Below are 22,310 nucleotides of genomic sequence, written 5' to 3' on the forward strand. Positions count from 1 at the left end.
AATGACGTCATAATCGATACCTACCCGCAAACGTGCTGACTCCGACATATGCAAAGACGGAATAGCAATACCTGTCACTAGGATCAGGTGTTAATCCCCATGCAAATGTGAAATCTATTCTTGGTGGGGAGATTTTTACTAGTTATAAACTTAAACTAAATTAGGTGTCAAAGAAGAAAGGGGTGGGTAGTCTTTACTTTCGATTTACTATTTATATAAAATGGCTGAACCATCCATTTTAGAAATGATAAATACAGTTAGGGTGGTTACTTGTCGAAAAAAGTAGATACTATACTCTCAACCAACTTTCTCTTGCATGCGATTTATATTCGCGAATTTCGCGATCAAGGTAAATTTGTGAAAGTTTACCTCCGCAAATTGATATCTTATCTTAGACAATTCTCGCACAAATGAATTCAATTTTAATTCTTCGAAACTTAATTTCCACGAACATATTTTTAAATGGAAATCGCGAAATTTAGTAGCCGCGAAAGATAGATGGTTTACTGTACATGGCATTTTACTGGTTAAGAGTACGGCGTTTAACACCGCCATTACACGGTTTGTATTGATGTTGATGACAGGGAAAAGTTACTATTATAGCACATACAAAAACAGAGTTCATTCGCCATAACAAAACATTAACTTTTCTCTATAGAATTATAAAACAACATGCATGGGTGAACATTTGGGAAGACAGAGGCCAAACAAGGGACTGAGGCCAGTCATGTGTGGCTTTTAAAACAACAATAACGTATTGTTCTAACATGGGTAAATAAACAATTTTTAATGCAAAACTTGGCTAAATACTGGTAACAATAGTAACTCTATATTAACAAATGAGGAACGTAATAACTATTATCACAGGTGCAAAAAGATCAGCCGTTGGAATTAAGTTTATAACATTCTTCTATATACATCTGTATTGGAAAATTTGCACAGAATATGAAACCGAAGATATTCAGCTGGAACGACATTTTTTCTCAGATAGTCGAGCGATGATACAACGAAAACCAGTAGAGGAGTATCATGGTATTTTTAAGTTGGTCTACTTCTTTTATCTACTGAGATAGCTTAAAGATGCCCCACCATCGACATGTATGATATTTATCAGTTGGACAATATTTGGTGTCTAATCGTGAATATATGGGTCTAATTAATACAAAAATACATATTAATTTATTTTGCTTTTGAAGCATGCGCAACCACTACTTCATTCTATATATAGGACATAGTGCCATGGATTTTTTTTTCGGGACGCAATTAATTACTTTTAATATTTTTATCTTGACGTAAAATAAAATGGTGGTAATGGTGTAAAGCGAGTAATTTTTGTAACTACAGAAAAATACTAATTCGTCTGCTCCTGTTTTTTTTATAGAGAAAAATACCATTTGCCGCCGGTGTAGCATCTTTCACATATACTGGATGATAATAGAGTGACCGACAAATATACTAGAATAGATGATCAGTTTGAGACACTGAGAATGACATACACAAGTAAAACATCAAGGTCTTATGTAAGTTTTAAAACATCAAGGTCTTATGTAAGTTTTATCAAAGTGTATAAAATATTTGGAATAAGAGATGAGTTCAATAGAATATGATGAACATTAAAAGTGTTTTTTGAGGATAGGTTTTTGTGTGACCATATACATGTGGTTTTAGATTACGGTTTTAATTCGACAGTGAACATCCCTCGTGTTCCTATTGCATTAATGCTTAATATGGTGTACAGAAAACACGTGAAATAGTAAAATATAAAAATGGGTAGCGGAAATTACACTCGATCGTATAATTTTACCAATAAAAATCGCAAACTTATTCATCGTTGACAGTAATGATCGAAGTTCTGTAAAATCAATATTGACAAAGAGAAGAGAGTAAGGCGGACGGACGCATGCGCATGTGATATATTCCAGCACTCCAATAGACGTCAGGGTGAAGGACACTGGTGTCTGACAAACCAAATATGACAAGGATATCACTTCGATCATATTACAGTCATCAAAATGGAGGACAAAGAAAATCGTTTCGCTTCAGCTTTCGCTGATTTTGACTACGAACGGTTATTATTGGTAACCCAGAGAAACACTGTACCTGTTGACTCTATGCGTCTTTCGGATATTCGTGAAAACAAGCAATTTTAACAAACGAAGCGCTGGAAAATATTGTCCATATATGAAGAAAATATGTGAACATCAAATTGAACTTTGATAGTCGATAGGATGATCGTCATAATTTATAGTTGCTGATACCGATGCGAAGGTATTAACAGACAACGATAATTGTCCATTTATACCCATGGAAACCCTTCGTAGTGATCAAATACCAAAATCAGCCATAGCGAAGCAACTATCTCCGGCACCCAAATTTTGACGACACTGGTATATACATTGTATATATATAATTATGTTACGATCGCCAGCGTGTGCACAGTGTTCGATGATAAATGTTACAAGCTATACTATATTGGCAACAAAGTATCAAGGTAATCGGCCGACAGTGTTATTGAGGCGAATTGTGATGACGGTGGGTTTTGCATTATCTTTTAACATATGTACATTTTAACAGTAATAGAAAAGGATAAAGGCCAAGGTTTGTAAAAACATGAACAACATGTAATACATATCCAAAGTTATACTTCGTTGATATAACTACACACGGGCGTTTGATCTAGACATATACAATGTAGGTCATGTATACAAGGTTGGTTGATAAACAAAGTTGGTTGATCTAGACATATACAATGTAGGTCATGTATACAAAGTTGGTTGATCTAAACATACAAAATGTTGGTCATGTACACAATGTTGGTTGATCTAAACATACAAAATGTTGGTCATGTACACAAGGTTGGTTGATCTAAACATACAAAATGTTGGTCATGTACACAAGGTTGGTTGATCTAAACATACAAAATGTAGGTTATATACTTCGTTGATGCGTTTACAAGATGGCATTTTACAGTTCCTTGATCCATTTACGAGATGGTGAGTGCATGACGTTGGCGAGATACTTGCACTCGTTGAGGAATTTACGTGACGGGCGACAGACTATAGTTACACCTCATTTATATATTTGTACGATGGCGGTTGATACATTATTTACATTTTGTTGAATTATTATTTACACAATTACCTGCGACCTAATGGTATTGTAGCAATTCGTTGATGAAATCACGAGGCGAAGGGTGACAAATGGGGTTCACTTCGTTATGTACATGTATTTACAGGATGGGGTCACATAGGGTCATACTGCTTTGACCTATATACATGATGTCTAACGTCACATTGGTGACATTTCCTTGACCTATATACACGGTGGCTGGCGTCATACAGTTGACATTTCTTTGACCTATTTACACGATGGTTGGCGTCACATTGGTGACATTTCCTTGACCTATATACACGGTGGCTGGCGTCATACAGTTGACATTTCTTTGACCTATTTACACGATGGTTGGCGTCACATTGGTGACATTTCCTTGACCTATATACACGGTGGCTGGCGTCATACAGTTGACATTTCTTTGACCTATTTACACGATGGTTGGCGTCACATTGGTGACATTTCCTTGACCTATTTACATGATGATCGATGACACATTTGTTATGGTTTCTTGCCCTATTTACACCATGGCTGACATCTATATTCACGATGGCACACGGCATATTTGTCACACTTGCTCGATTATGTACACGATGACTGACGCCACATCTCTTATCACGATCACTGACGATATATTGTTCTCACTTTCTTGTATTATGTACACTATGGCTGACGTCACATGGGTCAAACCTCATTCAGGTATTTAACCGGACACAATGCCTGTTTGTTACTGGCCGACCTCACCAAAATCATTCCATTCTCAACCTCATCGCCAACTTGTAAAACAATCTAAAATTAAAAATGAAAGCTTAACGATTTTTACAATTAAAACAGTATATCTTACTTTATTACTTGATAAAATATTCATGTAGTATTACTAAGTACACATTGCACATTTCGCTTCAAGATTCTTTTTATGATGATTTGCGTTTGAATTTTGGAATTATAGAAGGTGACATTAAACTCTGGGAAAACTATCTGTAAACATTACTCTCATGTATATATCGACGATAAAGATATAGATATGGCCTAAATCGGTATAAGAAATTTTTGTTTTTCTTTTTTTTCTGGAACTGTTCCAATAATATATACGTATAGATCTATTTATCGGTTCAACCTTCTTTTTAACAGAATACGATCAGATATTCCTTCTTCATCCTGACCTGATCTTTATGTAGCTTCATCCCGTTTCCTCCTTCAGTCAGATGCATGGCTTGGGTGACTTGGTATACTCTTTGGGCAAACTGGAGAGGTATCACATATTTGGCTGGAAAATATCCGACTTTTCCGTTGCATTTTCCCTTGAAATAGAGCAGACGGAATGAAGCATGACAAAAATCTGGAAGACTTCTTCTAAGAATAAATTATAAAACTTAGCCCACCTAGCTCTTAATTAGAAAGCATATCATATGATTTTTTTTTGCAATTTCAATAATCTTGAAAAGTGATGACTGGCTTATGATATAGAAATATATGTAGCTACAATGAACCGTGTTTCTGAAGTATGAGTTTGAATTTAAAAAGGAAAAATACAAAACAGTCGAACTTACTTTCCACCAATCAGGATCGGAGCTATCCACAATAAAGAGTCGCCATCCTGCTCTGTAATGAAATCAGTATCAACAAAGAATAAAATAAACGGAAACCGAAAGTTAAAGATCCTTCACTGGTGGCTAATGTTATTTTTTCTCTATCAAAAAAATAGCAAACGAATTAGTATGTTTTCTTCAGTTACAAAATTTACTTACTTTACACCATTACCACCATTGAAAAGTTTGAGCTTCTTATTTTACTTCAAAATAAAATTATCAAAACATAATTAATTGCGTCCTGAAAAAAATCTTTTGAACTATGCCTTACAAGTATATAGAAAGAAGTACTAATTGCGCATGCACCAAGAGCAAAATGAAATGTTTTATATCATTTTTGTGCTAATTACGCACATATATACAAGATTAAATAGATCAGTTATTGTCCAAATCAAGAGTATCATTTATCCTCTGTCGACAGTGTAGCATCTTAGGTTTAGAAAAGTATACCATAGTACATATATAGTGTGTCCTTGCATTTTTTTTACATTAGTCAAGTCGGAACAGTATATAAAAATATTGAGAGACATTAAAACCCTGATTAATCAATCAATTCAATCAATCAATATTTTATTTGAGTGTCACGCATCGTAAAAATATACATCCATTGATAAAATAAATGTACAAGTAATTTTTGATGCTCAGTCAATATCGGCTTATGAGACACTTATGAAAATGTACTTGGAGTTAAAAATCCTCATTGTTATACATATTAAAAGTCACATGTGAAGCACAAAAGTAAAATTCCATCATGGTATCATTTAAGATAATTCTTTATATTTTTAAAATTAGCCTTCTATGTTTCATCATTTGATAGATTGTTTTAGATAATAGAAATTGAAGTTGTTTATAGGCCTGCAAAAAGTACGAAATAGTTGGCCGAAGTCTAACCGTGGTTTATGAGACTATAATTACCATTAAGTGTTGAATGCTAACATTACCTGAGATCCATATCATCCTTCTCCTTGCCCCGGAAGTTATACAGCGCCACGTATACCGTGGTATTGGCTTCTTTAGACTGCTTCCTTTGTGCTTTCTGTACCAAAATATGACAAACGTTCACTGACAAATAGTTTTATTTAATAAGTTAAGTTGGTTAAACGATTGGAAATATCTATTTGATAAGTCAAGTTTTTATAGGTTTTAGTGTTGTTTCCCTTCCCGTAAGAGAATTATAATTTGTTCGTGTTATATTATTACATTCAAGAATGTATGGATTATCATTTGATTATGTTTGGTAAAGCAGCAGACAGTAACACAGCTAAACTTAAGGGTATAAAGGTATTTCGGAAATTTTAACAAGAGATTCCAGATGGATTTTAGAGCCTACCAAAGAATGATCTATGTTTGACAATGGAAAGAGGAATCTTTTCTCTAATTTTCAAACTTTAACTATCAAAATCCAAGATGGTTGCCTGTCGGCTATCTTGTTGACCGATCGGTCCCAAAATGCAATATGCACAACTAAGATCCTAAGACGAAAGGCGATTTGAAAAGCTTACCATCTGATGATGGTTGAGTAACAATTAGCTGATATCCAGATGTGACCTAACACCGATGCGACTAAATAAAAGTAATATACCGGTGTCATAAAATCATTTTCATTGAAAACGATAGATCAGTTTCTCCCCATTTGTAAAATTTCATCAAATGACACACAAATACACTATCTAAGACTGAATGGAAAAGGACAAATTCATTGAACTAACATATAATACTACACTACATGAATGAATGTACTAGCTTATTTGAAAATGAATGGCACTTACGGGAGATTCCTTCGGTGACGGTACAAAACTTCCCCTCTTCTTGTCCTCGATGTCAAGTGACGTTGTTTTGGCACTGGCGGCAAACTTCCTACGTAGATTTGCCGCCGAATATTTGTCTACTGGACTAGATGAACCGGCTGCATGGCAACACAATAAAAACAGCATATTATGATTTCAGATGCTGAAAAAGACTTCACACACACGAGTCGGTCTGTAAAAATTCGTCGGATTCACAGTATACTATACGGGTACAGTGAAAGTCAACAGCATTTCAATTCTCAGTCAAGATCATTCTTCACAACACCGATGGAATCAAAATTACTGTAAGTGTAGATTTGTTAGGCAAAGGTACGACTAATGAAATAATCAGTTCACTTTTAGAAGGAATGCTGTTCTGGGCCCAGTTTCATGAAAATTCTCCATAGGAAAGCATTCGAATTTTAAAGGCGTCTTAACTTTAAGATTTTTCCTTAACTTATGTAATGCTTTCCTATGGATAATTTTAAGTTAGGGAATTCCTTAATGCTAAGGAATGGTCACGAAACTGGGTCCTGGCAAGGGTTAATATTCCTTTCATATTTCGCCTATGAGATATATTTTAAAAATATCCTACCAACACGTATTTATGACAAGCTAGAGACTTTGATTTATTCGCGGAGATAAATCTTCGCAAATTTACCTTAATCGTGAAAACCGCGAATATAAATCCTAAACGAACGAAAGGTGCACGTGGTCTGCATGCAATAAGCGTAATTCAAAGCATTATAACAATTTTGTCTATATATCATGACACGTCATGAAAGAATACGTACTAAGTTTTATAATTTGTGTACAATTTCGTTTGAATGTTTTCAAATAAAATATTTTAAACTTAACACGTTCACGGCTCCCCTGCTATAATGTGTTCAAGGTGAATAATAATTGTAATATAGGCGTGAGACAAAAGTATAACCGGATCGTGTTATTCGGGTGTTTGGGGAGATCGGTGTGCTATGTACACGTGTATATTACGACGACCGAAACGGTCTGACGAAATTGTATTACTAGTAGCATGTAGCCGTCAAAAAAATATGTAGTGACAAATTTTGTGTCAACAACCTATTGTTATAACAGTATATTTCTGTTTGTACATAAAATGTGTACATGTCAAAAACGTGTTTTTAGTGAAAATCCGCGGAATCCATAAAGCAATTAAGGTATTGGATTCGGTAGATTTCCAAACAGTACTATCACTGCTATAACAATAGGTTTTTGACACAACACTCATTTTTTTTGACGAAAACGTGTTACTAGTAACATAATTTCGTCAGCCGTTTTTGACCGTCGTAATAAAAAAGAAAAGTGACCTAACAAAATGGTTTAACATGTGTTTTCATTCGACCATAATAATCATGGATACTGGTCTGTGTGAAAAAAAATCTCTCTGACATCTTAATGCGATCGTGAACGTTAAATATGTTCGTCACTAAGCTATGTCTGTCCGGTGAAATAAGCATATTTTCCATTCAATTTCAACAAATAGTGATAAGATGGATAATTGATTTCATAACAGACAAGGCTAAATATCTGGACATGTAAGTGTGACCATTCTACAATCATACAGTTCGATAACCTAAATTGATATTCAACATTACTTCAAATTAGATCATGTAGGGACTTATCAGCTCAACATTAATTTTTTACGATTTTTTTTGTTTATAAAGAAGCAACCCGATCTCTTTAAAATCTATGTTACATGTCCAGTGCGTTTATAACTGTAGAATCTACACGAGCTCTTTCTCCCTGGTGACAATGTCTTTGTCTAGAATGGTTCGTGGAGACACCTGATCTAAACCGAATAAAGATTACTAGAGAGGATTGCATTGAAGTTTGAGCTGATGTCTCGTGAAACATTCCAGAAAAGTGATGATGATATAATTCCACCATGCTCACACGTGAGTATACATTTACGATATAGTTTGTGCAATTCATTGGTTATATTGTACAATATTTTCTTACAGAGGAATTTTTTCGATCTCCAGTAAGTCTTAAAATCTTTAAGATCACTTAGTTGGTCTACATCTGTAAAGGATAAATACATCACACAAAGTTAACCGGAAACCATTAAAACGCATGCGCGTTCGGCTTCTTTCAAGCTCTTTCATCATTCGGCAAACTTCGACCGATTCCGGTACCCTACATCTAACGAGGTTTGTAGGGTATCGGAATCGACCGAGGTTTGCAGAATGGCTCGTTAATCTCACCATATCAAAGTACTAGAATCACTGTCTCATCTTCATGTCACTGTGATTCAAAAGTCATCTTAAATTTGCCAATGAACTATTTCTATCAATAAAAATGATTTATTAGTTCATGCATGTGGTTGACCATTTTAGCATTGTTGATAATGATTTCAAAATATATCGATACAATTAAATGTAGGTATATTAATAGCAAGATTAGTATAATAAGAAAGGGTAAGTATATGGGATAGTTAGGTTTACTTAAGCTACATTGAAAGGTTCATCAAGGTTATAATCTGTGCTAGTTGTTAGTTTGGCTTATTCAGGTTAGATATGCATTAGTATGGCTTATTTAGGATTCATGTTAGGGTATGCATTAGTTTGGTTAGTTCAGGTAAGGGTGTGTGTTAGTTAGGTTTATTCACCTCCAAAACATGTGTTAGTGAAGGAACTGCTCTTCTTCTTTGTGATCTCATCAATCCCAAGGTGGTGTTTGGAAGGTTCGGGAGTATCCAAGGAAAAACTCTTCATGCGAGCATTCAACTTTTTCCGGCGACCTTTGGGACTGTGGCTCGCTGAAAAAACAAATGTATATATAGGGTACATACCACATGCAGGTAAGCCTTTCATGCTAACTGCATAAAAACACATTACCGTCGTTCCAGCTTGACATCTTTCCCGCATTTCTTTATTAGAATTTTTTTTCTAATGTTGATGTAACTTACCTTAAGCCTTGAGAACCATCCATGTCATTTTAACTTCAAATTATGCAATCACCAAAGCTGTACTATTCGTTTATCCAATCATCAAAGCGGTACTAATAATTTATCCAATCACCAAAGCTGTACTAATAATTTATCCAATCACCAAAGCTGTACTAATAATTTATCCAATCACCAAAGCGGTACTAATAATTTATCCAATCACCAAAGCTGTACTATTCATTTATTCAATCATCAAAGCGGTACGAATCACTATTACATTACTCATTGAGGACAATCGCTTTATTGAAAACTGCAGGGGGTAAAGAGATACTTTTATATTGTGTTGGATTAGATTGCAAAATCCACAAAATTGAATTTAAAAAGTAACAAGCAAAATAACGAATATAAAACAAATAAACAACATTAAATTTAATTAGAATAAACAGATGGCATTTTAACAGGAAAATGAAATAACAGATATTCACTGAAACCTGGTTATTAGGATTCCAACGTATGTTTGTCATTTACGATCGACTATCATTGTATGCATTGTAATAATCGTTGAGGTGATAATATTATCCGGACGTTGTAACCAAGCCAAGACCATAGCTGGTATTTTATTGTAAGGCTTAAATATGAAGCATTAACTTAAGAAGCACAACATGTCAATTCGATTGCCATTGTTTTAATAACAGAGCAACATAACCGATAAGGTGCTTATCAGCGGGAATGTATTTTAAAAATGTGAAAATAAGAGTAAAAATCTGGCATTTTGTTAGTGTATCTAAAACGATTATAGAGTTTATGGTCAAATAACTTGTAATTGTCACCTTGAAATTTTGTTTATTTCTCTTAACAGAAGTTTAATTATCAACGTAATAACAACTTGTTAAGATTAATGTTTTACATGTTTCTTGTATCGTATATTTGAGAATTTTACATTATTACACTGTACTTGTGTAAGTTTGACATTTCGATTTGTAACAAATAATCCAATATATAGAATTATCAGAGATATCACCCCTCTGTCGTGAGCATGGGGGGCACGTCCTAATGCTAACTTATACATGGTAAAATTGCACATCTGTAAGTATGATGTTACGAAAACATGGAATCATTTCTTTTTCTTTTGAAATGTCATATCCCTGAGAAATACGGTTGAAAATGTTGAGCAGGAAAGCTGAGAGCCCAAATCCAGTACCTTTGCCAGGGAGCATATTTAGGGCCAAAGATTAAAAGGAGTGTGGTTTCCAGTAAACAAGGTAAGTCTATTTTTAAATTGCATGAAAATTAATTGCAATGGTATTAAAGACATAAAAGTTTCAACTCTATAATCTTGTATCTCATACCGAAGCTTCACTATACGTTGTGAAGTGGTCTGCACAGGGTCATTAGGCAAATCATTCTACCGGAAAATTCTATTAAATTCTTAGGAACTGCAAACACTTTGTATAAATGGTGTTATAAAAATGTTCTGTTGTTATTGTTTATTTTTTTTTTGACAATTTCATTTATATATATGTTTATAACCAGCATTTTCAATGGCTTAACAATTTATCAGCCCATAAAGGAAAAAATAGCGTCGCTGTTTCTAACGTAGAAAAAGTCCCAAAATTAATATGTAAATCTAAAGAGAATATCTTCAGCAAATTGATTTATTAGGTCAATTTGAATAGTAGTTTTTTTTGTTATGGAGATAAAACACAAAACTCTTAATGTACTTTCACCATATCTCCATAACATAAAAAAATATTCAAGTTATTCCTTAAATTTATATATAAAAGTATCTTTTAATATGACAATATCAAAGGGGGCTGACAAAGTGGACATTTAAAAAGTGCAAACAGAATAGCAGGGATGGAGGAGGGCATAAACAGAAAGAAGTCGAGTGCTGGGGATTTTGACACGTAATTTCAACAGATAACATATGATGTTCCTTTAAATTTCGTCAATATATAGCGAAATTCACAAGTAAGTAGTTCTCTATGTTTGTATTATGTCGAGTTAACAAAACGTTTTAACTAAGTTTAATGGATATGACGTCGAGTTAACATACGTGTTGACGAAGTTAAATGGGTAATTTATTATCCAATTTAATCGATTCTTATTTGTATATTTGTTAACAGATTATCTCGTAAATTGTAAGTGTTTTGCGTGTACACAGTGAAATACATCTGTCTAAGTTAATTTAGAATTTCACAAACTTCAAAAAGAATTTTGCATCAAATTCGTCTCTCAAAAACTTGACATACACGTATATATCAGATAGGAAAAAAAACCCATTTTCTATCGTATGTGTGTGGAATCGGTAGAATCGATTGAATTACCTCCCTTTGTATTATGTCTTGAGAATCTCAAACTACACCGAAGGAAATCTTAGCGTAGATTTGACAGGAAATAACAGGAAATTCACTTTTAAAAAGGAATGAAGTACAACACAACACAACATATTTTTTCGGGGTGTAGGAAAGTTTTATTCAAACAGTGCGACTAGATTTCACAGAAAACACACAGAAAAACCATGTCACGTTCCTATCAAAACCGTATTCTCGTACAATCTCATAAATATACATATAACATTACCTATATATAGAAACACTTTCATATCAATAATCTATATGAGATCAACATCAGGCATGATATTAATGAAAGTGCGCATGACCTTTGACAACGTTTTAATGATGGTTGACATCATAGCCAAGTCTATGGTGTATGGATTCATAAATGCGATCAATGATCAAGTAATTGAACATGATGACTAAATAACTTGAAATATGGAAGAAAAAATCAAAACCTAACATGAAAAAGGAAAAGTATCAATTAAAAATATATCAATTAAAGAAATTAAACAGTTTATCCAAACAGGTCATCAGAAAAACCAAGTATTTTGTTTAGTAAACTCGTTTTTTTGCTTGAGCGTATTCAGCCTAAAATGTAATTGAAGAGAGCGAAAGCAATATTTATGAGTTGATAGAATTTCAAAACCTTAGAATCCAATATATGTTTTGGTCCAAAAATAATGTTACAGAAAGTCTGGAATCCTACATTCTGCAAGCCTTACCTTTGTCGAGTGATCAAGTAAAAGTGATGTTTATAGATGATAGAGTTACAATTAAAACACATCACGTATTTAGAAATTTCTACTATACTTTATCAAATGTAGATATTATAAGGGAAGGTTGACTTTTTCACTCATGAACGGGTGGTTGACGTTATACTGTAGTTATATTCCACACATGTAGATACACGTCTTAATGAGGGACACGCTGAATCTAGTCTAATATCAAAGTAGAGTAGTCAAAGGTTTAGCGAAAAAAATCAAAATAAATAAATTTATGTAAATATGTGAACAACAAAATTTATATATTGGTTAAACAACAGTGTGGCATGAAAATAGGTGAAAATAAATAAAACGTGAAACATAAACAATAAAATTGTATCAGTCACGTTTTCCCTATGCAAAGTTGTACTCTCCTGCGAACAGGTACCTTTTTTTACCTTATTTGTACGCTTCAAGAACTTAATGAAAATTTCAGAAAATATTATTTCATTTACAAAATGTACGACTGATACTGACCACAAGAGAAGACAACTTTGCAGATTGGAAAAACTTACAACATGTGATAGGAACCACAAACCAAACAAACTTAAATCTGAAATGGGCAAACAATGGGACCTACATATAGGGGAATGTAATCGATTTCATTATCATACAATAAAGCCGTTAGCCTACAACAATGGCTATCCAATCTACAAACATGAACGTTATTGCTTCAATGCAGAGAGCTATCCTCTTCCTGAGTATAATAGATTTGAGCACACTTAAAACTTTAAACAACCATTAAAAAATATTTTGAATGAAGACTTGCTGTTGAATCTCTGTATTATCAATTATTATCTGAGTTACAATACCGAAAACAGGAAAAATATTATAAATTATTTTTTTTTATTTTTATACAAATTAAAATATTATACATTATTTTTTTATTTTTATACAAATTTAACATAAAAGTTTTTGAAAGAATATATTTTTATTATAATATTTTTATTATTATTGTAATTTTGAACAAGTTTAGTTAGTAAGCTATTATATATTGCTGTTAAATAATCAACTTATAAATATTTGAATGAAAGCATTAAAAGTGTATATATAACAAAAAGGGGTCTTAAAACAAACAAGCCAGATTCTAACAACTATCTAACAAAACAAGCGTGAGTTAGATACAACTGTGATTTGTAACATAAAATAATAATGGTTATATCCATGTGTAAACAATGAAGAAATATTTACATCACTAAATTTTAATTCTAAATCTAATATCACATGTGCTTTGTGATCAATGAGAAGAGAGGTGGGTTGAAAAAACATGATTAGTTATAACACAAGCTCCTCAACCTTATCAGTACTAAATGTAAACATAAAAAAGATAGAAATAGCCATGGAAACCAACTGTAACTATGGTAGCGATAACTGTAACCATGGAAACCAAAAGTAAACATGGAAACCGATAGAAGTAACCATTGAAACCAACTGTAAGAATGGTATTAATACTGTTACCAAGGAAACCTTTAATGTAACCATGGTAACCAAAAGTAAACATGGTAACCGATAGAAGTAATCATGGAAACCAATTGTGAGTATGGTATTGATACTGTAACCATGAAAGCGTCAATGTATAACTATGGGAAACCAAATGTTAACATGGAAACCGTTATAGGTAACTATGGAAAATAACTGTAACTTTGGTAGCATTAAATGTAACCATGGAAACCGTTAATGTAGCCATGGAAACCAAAAGTAACCAAGGAAAGTAACTGTAACTATGGTAGCATTAAATGTAACCATGGAAACCGTTAATGTAGCCATGGAAACCAAAAGTAACCAAGGAAAGTAACTGTAACTATGGTAGCTATACCTGTAACCATGAAAACCGTCAATGTAAACATGGAAACCAAAATCAAACATGGAAAAAGATAAAATGTAGTAAGTATAGAATCTATAACCAACTTAATGTAACCTTGGAAACATTAGTGTAACTATAGAAACCAAACTATTGCTATGATAAAAAACAAACAGTCACTGAAAAATGACTATGTGTAACTACAAAAACAGACTTTAAGGCCAAGAAGCTTGTGCTAAAACAGCAAATATGTAAAAGACATAATTTTGATTAAAATTTGACCAAAATTTAGCCTTGGTATCGTCTAGTGGTCGTTTATTAATTATGGCCCATTCCTGGGGATGGTGGACAACTTTGTTCGTCATAATAATAAACAACTATATCTCTACAAAGTGCATACACTTACGCTGCAGATGTAATCTGCCTTTGAAAATTTAAGAAATAATTGAGCAAATTTTCCTTATTACCCCAACACAGACCCCTACTACCACTGACAAAGACCTAGAGATGAAATGGTTGAATGTGTTTACATATATTTACCCACCTCAAAATAATGAAGTTTGAGCTCACCCCTGCTCTACTGTCATGTTATGGTCTCGTTTTATTTCACCGAACATCTACATCCGATTTCTGATGGACACAGATATACAAACTGATATTCATTGTAATATTTGGTTTTTGTAAATTTGAGCTATAAAATATTCGTTTTCCATGCATACGTTCTTAACATTCCTTGTAAAGGAAAAATAATTATTTCATACGTTTCCAAACTAATGCTAAAACATGTATTTCGTCTTTGCATATTTCATAGTTATCTCCCTTGCGGGTCGATATCCATTGCGATGTCATTGTTTTATGAGTGAAATTCACGCCATTTTCTTAGACAAGTATAACGTTATGCTCACTAACACATGACGTCACAATCAATACCTTCCAACAAGGGTAGATAACTCTACAATATGCAAATACAGAAAACCTTATACAGTATACCCTACAATAATTGTCTAAAATAAACTGCATTATGCATGTGATGCTTATATGTATAGTTGTCATAAGTTGGCGCCTATAAATAATATGCCATTTCATTTTCATTAAATTTTACTGGATACTGATACCCAGACCAAAAAAATAAAATTAATGTCATTGAGCAATGACGAAATGTGTACAGATAAAAGTTGTGTACAGAGTAACAGAGAAAGACAACAGTGCTGAAGATGTAAATGGTGATTAAAATGAATAGTCGGGCAATGGAACGCAAAAGTCTCAAAAAATGGTCGTCAAAATCGCTCTACATGCGAGGAAATTAATTCATATCATAGGAATCCTAAAATGCCCTTCCAGCTGGTTATATCCACGCAGCCTCACAAAGCCTTTCAAAGAGTTTCATATTAATAATTAGTTTTAGTACTGTACTAAATTTACACGGGGCTTTTCAATAATTTCAAAGGTCAAAACTGGACAACATAAGCAGAACTTGGCCGTCGTTTTAATATGTAAGGACTTTTGGAAGGCCAATGAAGGCATTTAGACTGGCTTTATTTGACCGACTATTCACTTTAGGTTGAGAGTAAGCACAGTAGAATAAGTTAATAATTCATATTTGTATAAAGGTACTTAATGATATTGTCACTTTTACAGCTTCACCAATAAATAAATCATTATATTTGCTGTTATATAAAACCAACTTTACGGGCTATATAATTCACTATTTAGTTATTGTATCTTAAATCTTTAAAAATAATGGTGCATTTCGTACCAAATCTATCACGTATAAAAATATTTTCAAATTAGAAAAAAATGATTACATGAACTTTATAAATCATTTCAGTAAAGTGACAATCTCATCAAATTCAAAATCATTTCATAGTACAGTTATATCCCCTGAACGATGAATTATCGCCCTTGAATTTTTAGTTATTCGAAATACATAGTAAATCACACAGTGAATTCAACACTTAAAAAGGTTACAAAAGTACAAAGAGATGTTACATCGTACGTCACAACACCAAGTGCTGGAGAGTGCCAGACTCTTAGGGCTTCACACGTCACTGATATGTAACAGAATCACAAAGAGACAAGTATGTGCTGGTATCAAAGTCCACAAAAATCAAGAAATTTATAATTGTATGATATAAAACAATGCGCTAGTTCCAAGGTAAGATCCAATTATTTGATAATTCACATTTGTATGAAATGATTTAAAAGTTTTGATAGTTGTATTAGTAGATTATCAAAAGTTCATTAATTTAGAAAATAATGAAATATATTATATTGGTAGTAAAATAACAGGTTTTTTTTTGCAACAACGGATTAGAAATAATCTGTTATTTCTGTCAGAAGATAAGTATCATACTTCCCATACAAAAACCAATTTAAATATATTTATATATAAACGTCAAAAAAAGAAAACGTTTGCAGAAAAACTGGTTTTTTTTTTACACTTTCTTATTATCTAAAACTAATAATAAATTTTTTTGAGACAAGAAAATTTTCAAGGATGTTCTGAAAGAGGAATTGTCTATACTTTAAGTGTAGTGCTATACTGTTGTAGTATAAAGAGTATTGAAATGAACTTTCGTTGCTTCAAATAAATATTTCCTCGCATGAAAAACGAAAATAACAATGTTGAAGAAAAGATTAAATGTTGAAGAAAATTTTGAATCATGGCCCTTTTCTCTTGAAAAAAGTAAATTGTTAAGATTAAAAGGAAACAGATAAAAGGTATTAAAAACTTAAAAATTAAATGCCAATGAAAAAATGGATATAGAATTAGTCGCCAATTCAGCCCAAACCACTTAATTTACTTGAACAAAATATCGTAAAAACTATCAAAAACAACTGTTAGAATTAACTGTTTTACTGAAAGCTTGACCAAAATCATTTTATGTTCAACTTTTTAAAAAATGACTTAATTTTCCTATCATTATTAAGAGTGCATTGTTCTAAAAATCGAAATCTCATAAAAAATGCGGAAATGTCAATGATAATCAATAGGAAATGTAAGTGTGATGTATGCTTTTAAGATTTGAACTAAAACTAATAACAACCGTTACAACTACACAGTTTCACAATTACTCTCTGAAGTTTTTATCTACAAAGAACCAACCAGTTCCTGATCATATACACTATCGAAAAACTTCCTTGGAATGGAGGATATGTATACCGATCACAAGTAAACCAATAGCATCGCTGCGTCTTAAGAATGTAATTCTGTACTATCTAACAGCTGCATTTAAAAATTACAAAAGACAACAGATACCTATTCGTATCATTACATTTCGAGACAATTCAATCAATCATTTTACTACGGTTTTAAATTCTATTCTTAAAAATATTAATGTTATCTTTTCCGTAAAGTAACTCCTCAAATGTATAAGGATTCCCTAATACCTCTAACCTAGCGTGTTGTCAAAAATAAATAGTGCTAACTTAGAATAATACAATTTTTGATCTTGCTTAAAATTGTAGGGGTATATGTCTGATCTGTTTCCTGTAACAATATCTATTGCAATATTTATGATTTAATCCCGTTAAACGTCGTTGAATTCATTCTAAATGGGCAGTAACGGAAACAATTGTTAGGTATGTTCAAGGTCAACGTATTAAAATCCCGTTTCGGTTTTAAGTGGACTATCTTAATAAGAAAATGCATGGAATAGCCATTAAGGCTGTAGCAACCTTTCAACAGTTTCTAATCGAAACAGTATTCATATTGTACAATAAACATTATGAGACAACTAATGTCAAAAGACATCAAATGAGCCTGGTTTTTTACCAGGACTCGTAAGTTTGTAGTAATTCTTGAACTCCGATCCTAAGCTCTGTGCCACTAGATCGTGCATGCCTGTCAAAGAGAAAAGTCAGACAGATGAAGAAAAGGGGAAAGTTTGTGAAGTTTTGAAGATCTCTGGTGTGACCCGATGCTCTTATGAATTAAAGTTCCAGAAACAAGTACAATGTATATACTAGATTGTCAACGTGGCTTAAAAGTATAGTTTCCCTAAATACGTCCCTGCGGTGATACAATTTTGCCAAAAATATTTCAAATGTGTGTTTTAGTCCAATATTCACCAACTCTTAATCATTTTATGTAATCAAGTATTTTTTACAATTAAAAATGTCCTAGAACATTATATTTTAAAGTCACATAACACAAAACGTCCATGAAAATTACATATTACAAAATTGATAAAACGCTTTCAAAATTAATCACCATTCAATAATGGACTCTAATTTCAATAATATTCATTATACAATAAATCATTGAAAATTTAAAATTTATTAACCATTGAATTACTGTTTTCAGTAAATTCCATTTTAATAATCTATTATTACCGAACTTTTGCAATGGTTTCTTCATCGACAGAAATTTTTTTACAAGGGAATGTTTGTACCCGATAAAGTTTTGACAATAACTTATATTGGTGTCAAAATAGTAAATTAAATATAAATATTTTATTATTCATGAGAGAGCAGGTCACACACAGAGACGAGGATGACATAAATTTAAGAGGAAAAGAGAGAGAAAATGAAAACTCAAAAACGAGATACAAAATAACTACATACGTGAGAGAAGATATATTAATAAAATCTTTAAATATAGTACCAGGTAAATTAAGCAAGCGCTACAAAATCGGCAATTATTTTCTTGGTTTATTTTTGCATAAGCCAATGGACAATAATAAATATAAAAGCACTTAAAAATATTGTTAATTTCTATAGTTTAAAAGTTTTTAGACTTAATCATCTGTATGTTTTATTCATTGACAAAAGCGTTAGTAATTCAGAAGTCGTTGTTTACTATGTTAACAATCAAGCACAAGTTAGTCGTGTACAGACAATCTACCCAAGGCAAAGCACATACAATATGAAAATGTAAAACATTTAGCAGCATTTCCTGGGGCATAAAACGAATATCATGACAAGACCTGGAGGCATAGTATAGAATAAGTTAGTCAATCAAACTTTAGGACCAGGCAGCATAGAATAAGTTAGTCACTCAAAGATTAGGACCAGGCAGCATAGAATAAGTTAGTCAATCAAACTTTAGGACCAGGCAGCATAGAATAAGTTAGTCACTCAAAGATTAGGACCAGGCAGCATAGAATAAGTTAGTCAATCAAAGATTAGGACCAGGCAGCATGAAATAAGTTATTCAATCAAACTTTGGTAGTATGAACTCATTCAGGTGAAGGTTAGAACGCTGCAGGCAACTAGATAGCTGTTTTACCATCTCAATTCTCTGGAATCGACTGTGGGAATGGGTAAATTGTATTCACGTCTTTTGGGGTAGTTTGTTAGGGATTTTATAGGAATTAAAACAAAAGAATGATGATGAATACATCGTGAAAATGCTTTCACAAAAGAGTATATAGTCACAAAACTATTCACAGACGACTGGGGGCTTTGGACACATCAATAACTACAAAGATAAGTTTTTCCTCACACAAACTCCTGTCAACGACCAAGAAATTCTCTAAAACGTAATTTGTTGTCAAATCGGAGCAATACTTTACTTTTTATTAACATTTTTTGTTAAAAAAATACTGACACTTATATTTTGGTGTTATAATTGACTTTATATTTTCATTTATGTTATTCAAAAAATAATTATGTTTTATCATTATCACTTAATTCAGCATGACTTGACTAATAACAATATAAAGAAAAGTAATTTTCAATACTTTCTACAGGTTCTTGGTATTCAGAGCTGTAGACATCGATGTAATTGGGTGTACGGAACAACAACACTGGGAAGAACAAATAAACTATTTAATAGTGAAATAATATGTCAGAGCTATTAGATGGTAGATGATTACAATTATTCACAAACTGACTTGAAGTTTGAACTTTTACCTAATTTGGAGAAATTTACTCTTTTAAAAGTTAGTTTTTCCTCCATTATTTCCTTAATGTTGGCTGCAATTCCCATTTTACAGTGATCTCAAAACATGTACTCCATATTTTTTTCAAGAGATATATTTCAGTAGAGAAAAATAAAAGTTTGAAAATTAAAATGAATGTAAGGAAATGGTACACGTCGCCAAATGAAGTCTACCTTTCACTTCGCGTAATGGAAACCCTTAAACGATCTTTGGAAAATCATCCTAATGATGTTTGGGAAAGATTAACGATTTGATATCATATGCAAAGGAACAACTGGGATCATTCTTGACTGATGAATAGGAAGGGATTGGAGTTATTCCCTTGATAGGATTCTTTTGCAAGTAGGGGGAGTTATGTTTCTTCCAATGAGGAAGTTGCGTCTAACCTGTATCTGTCAAGCTCAACAGTGACGTGGAATCTATTCAGTTTCCATGACTTGCTCCATGGCGGGTACAAATTTCCTCTTGGCTGTTGATGATCAGAGCAGAAATATTTCAACATTTTGAAAAAAGAATGGGCTCATTTGAGGCATCCATTGCCTTACAACTAGATGTTTAATATGAACTGATAAACGCAATTATTTTACAGAATATATATTAACTATCCAAACAACTTACATAGCCTTTAATATATAAAATGAATATGAGTTACATTTTATTCTTATATCTACATAAAATCTGTTACATGGGCCAGAGGAAATGGTGTGTTATAACTAAATGATGGAATGAATTGGATGTCTATATGACTTTAAAGGTCACAGCACTGGGCAAATTTAGTAAGATTAGTATAATGATTAGTATGATGAATGATATATTTAGTTTTAGGTATATGATTTTACTATCATTACAATCTATCACTGAGACTATTTTCCAAATCGCTTCAGGATATTTTTGTCGTATGAATGTTTAATGACAGCGTTTGTTTAAGAACTGTAATATTTGCAGTGCGGGTATTGATAAAGTTTATCAAAATTACCATAAGAAAAAAGATGATCATTATCTTCATCATTGATTAAAATAATGTAATAGATGTTTCAACATCCAACAAAACGGTGTCATCAGAATGGATCAATATACAGCATATATTAGGCTTGATTTGATTTTTCAGAAGACTTCACGATTTTAACATAGCTGTTTAAATAATTGAAATAATTAAAACACATTAAAAGGCAAATGGATAATTTCAATGATTTCTATTGCTTTGTAATTATCATAATTATATATATATTGATTTTTTTTTTCTACTTTTAATATTTTAATTTTTTTGTTCAATCATAGTTAAGTGACTAAAGCAATACTGACCAACACCAACGTTTATTAATTATACATTCATTACACATTTATCAAGGAAGGCTAATTAACAGGCCTAAACAAACGAATTGTTTTCAATATATTCTATGACCAAAAGATCGGTAACATTTTAAGTGTGCTTTTATATAATTAAAACCATAGTAAACAACACTTGTAAAGGAACATACTTGTCTTTCACATGTAAATGGTTTGAAGTGAATATGATTTTGCTACTTGATGATGTGAATTAAAGCACACATATGTGATTTATTGCACTACAGGTGTTAGTGGTTGTAAGTGATTTATAAATATAGTCCAAAAACCAATTTGTATTGATAAGTATGCTGAAATGCATGAAAACTACATCAGTGAAAGCTTACACACAAAATCACTAGTTGAACCTGTCTTGGGAAACCATGAGGTATGTCAACAACTCCCTTGGGGTTCTGCCCATGGTAGTGTCATGTCACACTCAAACCTTATTTATAACATAACTTTCAGCAGGGAGTATTGAATTGATAACGTTACACGTCAAATGCAAGCTAGATTTATCACCATAATGCCTCTTCCAAATTTTCATTGTAATCAAGATTCATTTTAAAATGTTCTCATTCTAGGTTTGAAAGAATTGTATGTGTTAATCAAATCATAGAATTTAATCATTTTTAGCGATGAGATACTTGCAGAAAGATGAAGTCAGTTAAACGCAAATCAAACTTCATATTTTGATCCAAAATTGTATTGCAATAAAGACTCATTTAAATTTTTTTTTTAATTCTAGGTTTGAAAGTTTTGCATGTGTTTACATTATCCATATGTTATTCATTTTAGAGGGATTT

The 22,310-nt window shown here is 32.4% G+C and overlaps 1 protein-coding gene across 1 annotated transcript in view; it reads right to left on the minus strand.

The window, feature by feature from the left end:
• Positions 1–2,724: 2,724 nt before the first annotated feature.
• Positions 2,725–22,310, minus strand: part of LOC138329908 (uncharacterized) — a 159,859-nt gene continuing 140,273 nt past the window's right edge. The window contains exons 14-19 of the mRNA XM_069277192.1: positions 9,117–9,266; positions 6,470–6,606; positions 5,642–5,736; positions 4,662–4,713; positions 4,275–4,412; positions 2,725–3,900 (exon numbers count right to left, since the gene is read on the minus strand). Of these exons, the coding sequence (XP_069133293.1) occupies positions 3,796–3,900; positions 4,275–4,412; positions 4,662–4,713; positions 5,642–5,736; positions 6,470–6,606; positions 9,117–9,266 (677 nt within the window). The 3' untranslated portion in view covers positions 2,725–3,795. The remainder of the gene's footprint in view (positions 3,901–4,274; positions 4,413–4,661; positions 4,714–5,641; positions 5,737–6,469; positions 6,607–9,116; positions 9,267–22,310) is intronic.

Source organism: Argopecten irradians, chromosome 8 (assembly GCF_041381155.1).
Source record: "Argopecten irradians isolate NY chromosome 8, Ai_NY, whole genome shotgun sequence".
NCBI classification, from domain to species: Eukaryota; Metazoa; Mollusca; class Bivalvia; order Pectinida; family Pectinidae; genus Argopecten; species Argopecten irradians.